General features: G+C 47.2%; 1 protein-coding gene across 1 annotated transcript; it reads right to left on the reverse strand.

The window, feature by feature from the left end:
• Positions 1 to 1,337: 1,337 nt before the first annotated feature.
• On the reverse strand, positions 1,338 to 11,135 carry LOC146861409 (uncharacterized). Its single transcript, XM_085645713.1, has 4 exons — positions 11,109 to 11,135; positions 9,676 to 9,758; positions 7,375 to 7,501; positions 1,338 to 2,722 (listed from the first exon to the last, which is right to left on the reverse strand). The coding sequence occupies exons 2-4, from the start codon at positions 9,722 to 9,724 to the stop codon at positions 1,537 to 1,539; spliced, it is 1,362 nt and encodes a 453-aa protein (XP_085501839.1). The 5' UTR covers positions 9,725 to 9,758; positions 11,109 to 11,135; the 3' UTR covers positions 1,338 to 1,536.
• Between the last annotated feature and the right edge of the window lie 608 nt (positions 11,136 to 11,743).

Raw genomic sequence — 11,743 nt, forward strand, 5'->3', positions numbered from 1 at the left:
GCGTTCCCACCCTTCACCTGCCAATCCCTTCAGCTAGGTTAACCTTTTTGTTGTTTATTTTTGAGAGGGTTTATTCCATCCACTTAAACCTTCAAAACCTCTCATTAAAGCTGCCTTCTGCGCCTCATTTTTGTTTGTTATTTTATACACATTTATTCAAACAATTCCTATTGCAACTGGAATTGTAAGTACGTTTTTCTCCAGTCCCAGGAATCAATCCCAGTAACAGGTATTGAAAGCTATGCCTAGTATACCTTTTCAACAAAATCTTTCTGTTTTCGTTGTTAAATGTATTTTTTCCCGGTCTAATTTCGCCAGGCTGTCAATCTTCATTTTGGATTTTCGTCATAATGACAGAATTTCATTTGTGTTAATTTTCTGTTATGTATCTTAATGGTTGTTTGCCGGGTTCTTAAAAAACGTGTACAGCTGTTTTAGAGATGTACCATATATCCGCCACACGTTATATATGGAAAACAATATATATTCCAACAGGTTGATGACTCTTCGAGGGTCGCGTGTATGTGGAAGGGGCAGGCCTATGCCAAGCTGAAACCTAACATGTCACTGACTCATCTCCAGCCACACGAGAAGCTCAAAGGGGAATCTGGCACGTGATTTATTGCCCCCCATCCTGACAGAATGTCTGGAGCACTGGTTTACTGTAAAATTCCTTGACATTGCTCAACAAGTGTTCTTCTGCCTGTTGAAAGAGTGCACGAATACACATGTGCATCCCCTGTTCACACCATTGCTAGTGAGTGAGTCCTCTTGCTGTGAGTCCAGTCAAGTTATAAGAAGTGTAGAAGGTACTTTTTTGTGGACTTTCCCTCGCCCATGGGTGCCTTAAAGCAGCAATTTAACAGTGGACTGGTTCCACTACACTTGTGCATCATTAAATATGTCAAATCAGCTTTAACCGCTGCACCATCCACAATTACATTGTGGCCTACACATCTTTATGAAACTACATACCAATATGTTCTTTACCACCACAATCAACACAATACTATTGCCAATGCCTTTTCATTACCAGCTCCAGTAGTCTGAAAACCCTAAACTCAATTCCAACCCTCTGCCCTAACTCCTAATTAGAACCCTAACTCTAACCCTAACCATCTAACACACACCTTAACCCTGATTCCCAACCTTCTACCTCAACCCAAAGATTAACTTATTCTAACCCAGTCCCACAGACCCTATCCCAAACCCTCATCACAACTACAAACCATAGGCCCCAACTTAACCAATGTATATCGGATAATGTCAGGGGGGCACGTTCCAGCTATTCAACAAGAGAAACAATGCAACGGTAGACACATTAACCAGGCTTGAAATGCGGTATGCAAGATCTATTTTATTGGTCATGTGCAGCTTTCAAGAGGATGTTTCATTATTTTATTTTACAAATATTCCCAGAAATGGAGTTTGGAGTTTCTGTACTGTCTTATTATTAAATCTGCTGATGAGTCTGGATGTGTTTTCTGTTAAATAACAGTGGGTTCTTCAGAATATTGGTGCTGGTCGATCAGCCCATCAGTTCTCAGCCTGGTCATTCCTGTTCAGGAAGGAGGTGATCTTATCTCTCATGCCCCCTTCAAGCATGTCCAACTGATCCTGGACTTGACGAGTGTATGGATCCAGATTCCTCTTCATGTCTTCAGCTCTCTGGATGATCATTTGTTTTAGATCCTCTCCATATGGGGACGCTGACTGGCTGAACTCCTCGATCCTCTGGTTCACCTTCTTGTTAAAGTCTTCCAAGTAGGGTGATAAACTCTGCCCAATGTCGTCCAAGTGAAGTTTCTCCTTGATTTGGTTGGTGGAGGAGAGTATTTGCTGTCTCACATCTTCCACATTGACAGAGATCTTGGTTCTCATATCGTCTATGTTTTTCTGCATCTGGAAGGCCATGATCTCAATCTTTTGGTTGAGGTTTTCTTGGACATTCTGTGCGTACGGTATCAAATGCTTCTGCAGCTCCTCAATGTTCTGCTCAATCTTCGCCAGGACCTCATCACTGTAAGGGCCCAGGTTCTTCTTCATCTGCTGCGCTTTTTCACAGATCTTTCCCTGAAGTTCCTCAGCGTACGGGCTGAGGGCCAAATGCAGGTTGCCCACATTTTCTTGCAGTTTGGCTTGAAGCTGTTTGGCATATGGTGAGAGTTCAGTCTGGAGGCTGTCCATCTTTTCCTGGAGTTTGGCCTCAAGATCCTCAGCATATGGCTTGATCACTGCTTGAAGGTGGTCAACATTTTCCTGAAGTCTGGCCTCTAGCCCCTCAGCATACGGAACGAATGCTGCCTGGAAGTTATCCATATTTTCCTTGAGTCTGGCTTGAAGCTCCTCAGTGTATGGAGTGAGCTTGAGACGAAGCTCCTCTGCATTTTTCTGGACACGAGTGCCAAGTTCCTCGGCATATGGGGTGAGCGCCTGACGAATCTCCTCTGCATTTTCCTGTACTCGACTGGCAAACTCCTCAGCGTATGGAGTCAGCTTCAGCTGTAGCTCCTCAATGTTCTTGTTAAGCTGCTTGTGGATATCATCTGCATATGGTGACACCTTCAAGCGTAACTCCTCCAGCTCCAGGTGTATCTGCTCCTTTAGTTTCTCTGAGTCTTGGGAGAGCCGTGCATGGAGCTGGGCGGTGAATGGAACGAGCTGGCTTTGTAGGTGTGCAGCATAAAGAGGAACATCTTGGAGATTTTCTTGTAGGAGGGTGCTAAGGAAAAAGAAATCAAAAATTGATCAATATTACTATTTTAGATGAAATATCCTATATTTTTAGTATATGACAGCTAACCCTTTTTTCTCCCCTTTCCTCTCTCCTCTTTCTCCAATATCTGTGTTCTAAAATTTCTTGCATCAACCTCAAAGTCCATAATAGTCTTAAAAGTGTCTCAAGGAGGTCAATTCTCTAAGCATGCACTATACACGCATTTTGCTTAAATACCTTACTTAGTGAGTACAACAGCCCGGTGGGTTACTCAATTTGGGCATGGAATGGAGAGAAGCTAATAAGGGCATGGCTTGGGTAACAGTAATGTAAAAAGTAAAAGCTCTCTGTCTGTGTAGGTGAGGATGTTGTATAGCGAAGCACTAATACCTCTTAGAACATAACATTCAAGAATTCTCCTTATATAGAATCCCCCCTTGTGCCCAATGTTACCAGTCCCTTGAATTCATGTACTGCTATGTGTTTTGGGGTGCAGTGCCCAGAAGAGTGTATTCACAATAGGCCCATGTTCTTACCTTTGGGATAATTGGGCCCTGGAACCCTGTGATCTTATGCATGTTGCCCAAGAAAATGGACCGTTAAGCTCGGGCTGTGAGGCAAAACCAAAGTCTCAAAGCTGGTGTGAGCAGCACTAGAGGTTAAAGAATTGTGATATAACTAAAAGCCCCCTGTCACTGCTGAGGTAAGCAGAAAATAGGAGCAAAAAGGTATATGAAACCCATAGTCTTCAAAATAAAACTAGGATGCTATGAAAGCTGGAACAGGCATTTAAAGATGGGAGACATGTTAGATGAATACTGTAGAGATACAATAAGAAACCTCAGAACCTGTGGCCAAAAGAGGAGAGGTGAGGTTAAAGATTTCAATAGCAGGGGCATGACTTGGCACCAGCCAAGATGGCCATGTACTAAGTGAGCTCCCTGTGACCCAACCTTTCATCCTCAACATCCAACACATTCTCTGACCCTGTCCGCAGTAAAACTACACCAGAGCATGCCACAGTGAGTGGTGGTCTGGTGCAAGTAATTATTTTCTCGCCGCTGATTGTGGACTGGGAGGACGGCCTTGTGTCGTAGGCTGTAACTTGCCGATCCCCACCACTGGAGGACCACATAGCTCCCCGGTAAGATCCCCAATAACCAGAGGTGAGCGCATAGGTGGGGGGCCGCCTCTCTGGCCCCCCTGCCTTTCCCCAGATGGACTGGTGCGATCTCTTAGAGGCAGACTGTGGGACTGCGTAGCCCATGGCCTGGACAGGCGGTGGATGTGGCCCACGGTGCGGCCCGAATGAGTGAATGAGGGGTTAGAAATGCATCGAAGATTGGGGATTACATGGCAAAGAGAACAGATTGCAGAGAAGCCCTGAGACAGGTGTGAATAGGGGAGGGGCATTGATCTGAGGATATCACAGGGCTCCCCATTTCTCACAACGGAGTGCACAGCCTTGCCGGTGCTGGTAAGAGGTGGTGGCTCAAATAGCATACCGGAGTGGCACCAAGGGATGCACAGCAAAGATGGAGAGATACAGTGGGGGATTACAGCCATGTGCCTAATAAGCTCAATTGATCTGTCTGGTTCTCTCCTCTCCCCGGCCCTCCCCTTTCATGCCTCTTCTCCTTTGGGGGCCTTCCCTACAAGACTTTTGGACTGGTGAGATTGGAGCACAGGGAGCCCAGCGGAGCCAGGTAGTGCCCTGCAAGTACCTGTAGAAAGATTCTTGATGCAACTTAAATGCACTGACTGAGGAATCACCTACAGGGCTTAGACGATGCCGTAAACAGTGCTATGTGACGGGGCGCTAAGCTCTGCTTGGGCATTTAAAGGTGCCTCAAGAAGCTGGACCTGATTTGACTGGAGGAGGCAGTGGCTGCGGGTAATTGTGAGGCACGGTGGCTCTGCCCTTTCGGCTGTGATGGCCCACTTGTACGTCATACTGATGATCCAACTGAGACGTGGCATGACAGGAGATCAAACAGGGAACTCAGAGGGGCCCAAATGAGGCTCACCAGTGAGGAGCTGTGGCGTACCCTAATCGAGCGACTTGCACTTGCGGTCATGGGTAGAACACGCTGGTGTTGGAGATACAGGCAGAACAAACAGAGACGACAGAACCCTCTCTCAGTGCCATCATAGCTGCCTTAAGCGATACTCAAGGGTACCATTGAACCAAAGTTAGATTCGGTGACTGTCAATGTAAATCTCTTCTAACTTCTATAGGAAAGTCAATGATGCACTACGGCAACTCCTGTGGGATTGGGGCAGTTCAAGAATCGCACTCTGCAAGCTTTAGAGAGGGGTATATGAAGAGGGTTTGGTAGTCCAAGATATACACAAATATTACTGGTCGGCACAATTGATCGTAATAAACGACTGAGTGTTCTCGGTCAGTACTGAGCGTGCGTACCCTGTGGAAAAGGAGGCCATGGGTACTCGGGGCTGCTCCTCACTGCGATATTGAAAAGTATGTGAGGGCGCTCTGTCGTTTCATACACAGCTGATGGTAAGGACATGGTGAGAAGCCACTAGATTCCTGGGGGGGGATGACAAACTGACAGACAGCGACCCCTTGGGGGACAGCGAGCTTCCGCGAGAGGTTCTGGATCTGAAGGGGTTCTTCAACCATGAACTGATAGGCATTGAATACCTGGGGGATGTGTGGAGAGGGCAAGCATTACTCACATTTGAGGCTCTATGGCAGGAGTATGGAATGGATGAATCGGCACATTTTAAATATTTACAATTGGGTCACACTCTGAGGCACCACATACTGGAGATGGAGCAATTACCAAAGTTGGCACCTTTAGAAAGATCGTCTCCTACCGGACCCCATGACAGAGAGGGCGGTGTCCTTAACCTATAAGAACCTGATGAATAATTCCCGACCATCTGCAGAAGCCACAGGAAGCGTGGGAGGGAGACCTTGGACTTATAGAAGAGGAGGATTGGTTGGAGGCTATACAAAGTCCCTGATGGCCATACGAGCTCTGTTCCGCCTCATCCAATAGCAAATACTCCATTGATCATCCTATTCCAGTACACTACTGCATCGCCTCGGGAAGTGCGACACCATCCTATATCCCAGGGGTTGTGGTGAGACAGAGTCCTTTTGTCACATGCTCTGAGAATGTCTGGAAATACAACGCTACTGGAGGGAGGTGGTTCAAATTATGGCCAAAGCCACTGGACTCAACGTGCCGCTCACAGCCAGGTGGCACCTCCTATGTATAAGTGGCGGAGAGGAGTGGCATAAATTCCCAAAAATATGCCTAACATTGACCTCTAGGATTTCCTAGAGAACTTTAGCCTGGGCCCGGGGGGTGAGTCGGCTGCCACTCATTACAGGATGGGAAGCTGATGTAGACTGGTGCCAAAGGGCTGAACATGTGGTGTACCAGAGTCAGGGCTGCCCAAAGAAATGGGAGAAAGTCAGGGACAGCTGGTGTACATACAGGAAATAGAGGGAGCCCTCAAAAAATGGGGTGCATGATACCTTGGGTGTGGAACTGGGGTTACTGTTGAAATTCCATCATAAAGCGTTGCTAACAACTGTCTGCTCAATTCTTATTTAATGTATCCTAGTGGTTATGCCGCTCGTACTGTACTTTGTTCTTTTATTATGTCTATTCTGTACACGATAACCCATTTATAATTACTGTAGCAATGAGCAACTTAAAATACTTAAAAAAAGAAAAAAAATCAATGGCAGACAAAGGACAAATTAGAACCCACTTAAGGCTCTTGAGGATGTGAGTCGGGGTATGAGACTTTGAAGACGCTGCCTAACCTAAAGCAGGAAACCAGTGCTCATGAAAGCTGCCACTAAAATCTACGTTCTAATCCCTAAAAAGAAAGACAGGGGGATAACATTCAAGCATGGGGTTTTAATAACAAGGATTAGCCTATGTGTGTCCATCAACCGAGCTTTGCAAAGGCATTTCTGAACACATGGGCTTAGAAAAGAGATCTAACGATGACGTTAAAGAAAGACTGTAAGACACATTAAAAAATGTGAATAGGGTTTGAATGCGGCATTTCCGCAATTAAAACATGTATTTATTTTGAGCAGGGGGTCTTCGTGGGCGGTCCCAAAGAAGAGCAGTTGCTAGAAGGTTGTCTAACAATGGACCATAGTGAAGGGTGATAGGGTAGGACTGAGTAACATTCAACAATGGGACCTAATGAAATGTCTGCCCAGGACAGGTTTGTGTCTGGATTCCTAATAGTTTGACTAGGTTGAAAGAGGTCTGGAACAGGACGCGGATGAGGGACATACAAGAAAGGGGCTTGTTGGTTCCATATCTGACAACTGGCCTTGGTCATAAGAAGTTGAACGGGGGGTTCTGCCTAATGGATCAGTAAAAATAAAGCCAGTATTGAGATTTCAATGGATAGGGGTTATTTAAAGATGCTTAACCATAGGGCTTTAAGAATCCGTAACCATGTCACAATGCGGCTTATCCTAAGAAACTGTAGAAAAATATCTGTAGTGTAAGTATCTACAACAATAGGGAGTAGTGTAAGGATTACCAACAATTTGGTTTGGAGTAATCATTGTAAGCAACGGGACATGCACGAGGGATAGTGACTGGTCATTGATTTGGTGGAATATTTTGGTTGTACTGTCAGGCAATGCATACTTGAACTGTTTGCTGATTTGCGACTCCTGGATCTGTTGCGCTGCCCGCTGCGCGCTGCTGTGTAGTTCCTTTAAGTTATCCCAGAAGCCATCTTCCACCTCATCAGTGCCCACATCTGTGCAGGACCCTGTGGGAACAATAAAGAGGAACAAAGGCACTTGAGAAAGAATCCATACATTATCTGTTTTATGAGGACCACCAGCCTCCCGTTCTTTTTGGAGTACACTTCACCAAGGGACAGTTCCACAATAAGGTTGCTACAAAGGCTGTCCTATGGATCCATAATGAATGGCACAACACAGCACAAGGTTACATTCAATGAGCTAAAACAAGCCTTACTGCATGGGCATGGGTGCACCCACAAGTCAGAATATCATTTTACCCATGGCTTCGAAAATCCCTTCACCACAGCAAATTTTGCACTTTCTGCTGAATTTCAGGCCAACCTCTATAATTACATATCAAGGATCAGTGCTGAATAGTTTACATGTGTGAAGGATGTGCTGAAATGGACCAATGGGGTTATGGATGTGAGATACCCATTGACGTTGCTTGCATTTACAGGGAGCTTTGGAAGCAGGATGGAAGACACGATAACTTTGAACCTTTGGAATATCCATGCGCAGGTATATTACCTGCCCTTGCCAGGATGTAGAGCAAACTAAATGCCACCCCTGGGGTGCGGTATGTGAAGGTGCCCAGGAACCACCCAGCTCAGACTTTAGATTACAACAGGTGGTGTTTTCTGCATCCGCAGAGCCCACCCAAGGACGGAAATCTAGGCCTTCGCTATCCTCCTCCCTTTAGAGAGAGGGCGAGATGGACTAGAGGTTCTGGGATGTTGAGCATTCAACCAGGAAACAGGGGGCATATTTACAAGTTAAGTGGCGAAGCATGTCGTTAAGCAAAGAAGGCTAACAACACGCTCCGTCACTTCAGAAAATGCAGGGCTGCACGATATTCACTAGAATGTGGTGTAGCCCTGCATTTTCCCCTGCGCTGGCACTAAATTTAGCTGCCTAGCGCCAACACAGACACCCATGACCATAGTGCATTGCAGAGGAAGATTGTTTATGTGCAGGAAGGTGTCCCTTCCTTCACATAAAGAATCTTTAAATGTTGTTTTAGAGCTTCTATGTGAGCTGCTCAAGTTGCAAAACGTCATTTTAAAAAAAAAATGATTGTTTATGTGCAGGAAGGGACATCGGTGTTTGGATGTTTCCATGTGTGCTGCACAGCACACATAGAAACAGCAAAAACAAGGAGAAAATAAACATTTCTTCTCGTTTTGCCAGGTTAAGAGCAGGCTTTCCCTGGTCTTTATTTTGGTGCTGCCCCATATTTACGCCACCCTTGCAAAATCAATGGGTGTTGCAGTGGAACGCCCACAGCAACACTCATTGCCCTCCCCTTTCACGATAAGCATAGTGCGAAAGGGGGCCTTAATACAAGGCAGCGTTAAGCCACACTAGGGGGCATATTATCAAGGGCTAGCGATATTTTTATTGCCGCGTTTGCGTCCGTTTTCGAACGAAATGCGACGATAAAAATATCGCTTTATTTACAAGAGCACATTAACGCATGTGAAATGGGATTAGCGCTGGCTTCAACATCGCATCGCCTTGCATCGCTAATGAGATGCAAGGGAGGTGTGTCCCGTGAAACAACATGGGATATTATCGTTAACCCAGCTTCTCTCTATGTACAAGTGTATCGCTAACACGCATCGCGATATTAAAATCAGCGCTAACCGGGTATTTCGCCGGTTTGTAACGCCTGCTATTTTTCTTACTAAGCCATATCTATAATGGGAGGTGGATTGTTATGCTGAGTCCACATCTCTCTATCTACAAGGTTTTCCCTAACGCGGTTTTCTATTGCTGGAATTCCGGCGATTTTCACCCTTTCCGCCGCTTTTGCCTGGATTTCTATCGCCTCGGCGATGCGCATTGGTAATAGTGCGCTAACCGGGCGATAGATTTTGGCAATAGTCTACGTTAAAATTTTACACGCTAATTGCGGACAGCGATAAATATCGCTGCCGCTTGATGATATGATCTTAACGCTGCCTTGTAAACAAGGCGGAGCCTCTATCACCACCACAACGTCCAGAAAAGTGATGCTGTGGTGGCGATAGGGGCTTGTAAATATGCCCCCAAGAGCTCCCGGTACGGCTTCCGCTCTTGACCGATTGAGTGACCCTCGGTAAAACACCATCCCCTGGTGCCAAAGTGGTTGCTAAATAGTGTTAAGTGCTCTGCAAATAAAGCTGACGTCATAAACCAAGGATTCTGCTGTTACCTGCAATGGCCAGGAAGGCCAACACGACGCCGATGGATTTCACAAACATCTTGAGCTTCGAAAGGAGCTTCGGGGGGTGGAACCTGTGAGACAAAATATTGGGTTTAGCACAAAAGGGGAGAGGAGGGGCTTAGAGCCGAAAAGGCTGCCAGTTGCCACGGATTGGGTGGGTGAGGGGCTCCCTTTATGCCGAGTTCCCAACATCAGAGCCACGAATCCCTCCATCAAACACCTCAGTCTGGTGAAATGCCAACCCAAGCATGTCTGGGAAGTTGCTGCCTGAGGTCTGAAGCCCCCACTGTACAAGGCATCGTCTTTAATGCCCGCATCCATCATCCTGGCCCGTCAGGTATCAACTCTTATCACTGCTGTATCTCAGGCGGCCCCAGCCATTCCGCTCACTCCATTCCAGTGTCTCCCATCTTCAGCGTGTTCACTGCCAAGGGGTCACCTTTTAACCATCGGCCTTTACCACTGAAGTGTCTGTGGTGCTCGGTGAACCTACGCCCCCCTGTGCCAGACCAACCCACCTTAAATCACGTGGATGCACTGTAACATGCCCTAACAACAGCCTCTCCCATAACTGCAATGTCTGAGCCCAGGCACCCTCACGCCTCATTAAACATCACTCCTCACTACGGTGTCTGAGGTGCTCACCTGTTACAGCCAGCACCCCGACTCCCTGAAGTGTCTATGGCAGTGCTTAATTTGAACCGGTGGTTTCCGGTGCTCGGCACCAGCACTTAATTCTCAAAACTGGTACTTATGACAGCCCACCACATGCCGGTGCAGTTTGCTTATTTTGAGATAAGCCCAGCAGCAGAGAGTTTAATAACTCAAGAAACATTAAGCATGAATAATACCTGCCACCCATGCCTTTCTTATAGCTCTGTGTGGCCTGGAATAGTGTGAATTGTCACTCTTGTGGGAGTGTGATGGTTAGTAACTGTGTTGGTGCTGTCATTGGCAGTGGGTGGTGCAAGCTGCAATGGCCTCCGAGAAGGGCCCTGGCACGTAATTTTTATTTTTTACAAATTAGGCACTGCATGGAGCGCTGAGCCCCCCACAGCCCCCCACCCAGCAGCCCCAATCCCTAGGGTCGACGGTCCTCTGATCTCACAGCCCCTCTTCCCTGCAGTGTATCATAACCCGCTCAGCTGTCGACTTTCACAGCCCTCTCAGCTAGAAACCTCCAGCACTGAATTGTGTCTGTGGCTTCGTTGCCCCATCCTCCACCGACCCCCAAGTCAGAAGCCCCTCTCAGGGCAGTGCCACTTCCGGTTATATGCCTCCAGCCCTTAAAGCAGCGAACCTCACCTCTCCTGTACCTGAAGTGCAGATGTGCACCTCCTCGGACAAGAATAGCCCCGCACCACAATATCTGGGTCTCTGGCATTCACCAGACCCTCGCAAGCCCCTCTTCCACAACTCACCTCTGGAGTCTACACCTGCTGGCTGGCCTCTGCTGGGACCAACCGCTTGTGCCTCGCTGGTATTTATACCAGAGTAAACGCCCTCACCTCTGGGTACAGCGCCCAGAGGAAGACCAGAAGGCGCCGCCGGACTTTAGACGCGGGCAGACGTGTCACCTGTGGACGATGCCTTGTCTGCTGGTGATGCTGCAGCCCTCGCCGGTGCCCTCAGTGGGTGACGCGCAGGGCACTGATCGCCCTGACTGGACTGCAAACCAACAGCGGATGGTAATATGTGGAGCACACGTCCCACATTTCACCGATCGATCTCAAAGTGCGAGCTCGACCCTCTTCCCTTTTACAGGGGCCACCGCATTCGATTTTATCTGCAGTCATTTTTAAATTCCGTCCTAGCCTTTGGAGTGATAGATTGCTGCACATAGCGACCAGAAGAGGCGCTGTAAGGAAAGCACGAGTGTCCAAATTACATATACAATAACAGGGCTAATTTTTTCCGTAAATTAGACAGTTTATTACTTTGTAGTCTGTGACGCCAGAGGACAGAGAGGGCAGGCTACAATGAGCAGACAATGTATCTTGGTGGGTGGGTCACAAGAAGGCAGAGTGGAGACTGAGGGTTGGGGCGAGACATAAAT

The sequence above is a fragment of the Triturus cristatus genome, chromosome 3_1 (genome assembly GCF_964204655.1).
Source record: "Triturus cristatus chromosome 3_1, aTriCri1.1, whole genome shotgun sequence".
Taxonomy (NCBI): domain Eukaryota; kingdom Metazoa; phylum Chordata; class Amphibia; order Caudata; family Salamandridae; genus Triturus; species Triturus cristatus.

Coding starts and splice junctions, on each gene's coding strand:
- LOC146861409 (XM_085645713.1), bottom strand. CDS start 9,724: ATGTTTGTGAAATCCATCGGCGTCGTGTTGGCCTTCCTGGCCATTGCA. Junction 7,502..9,675: donor GGCCTTCCTGGCCATTGCAG/GTAACAGCAGAA, acceptor TTGTTCCCACAG/GGTCCTGCACAGATGTGGGC. Junction 2,723..7,374: donor CAAATCAGCAAACAGTTCAA/GTATGCATTGCC, acceptor CTTTTTCCTTAG/CACCCTCCTACAAGAAAATC.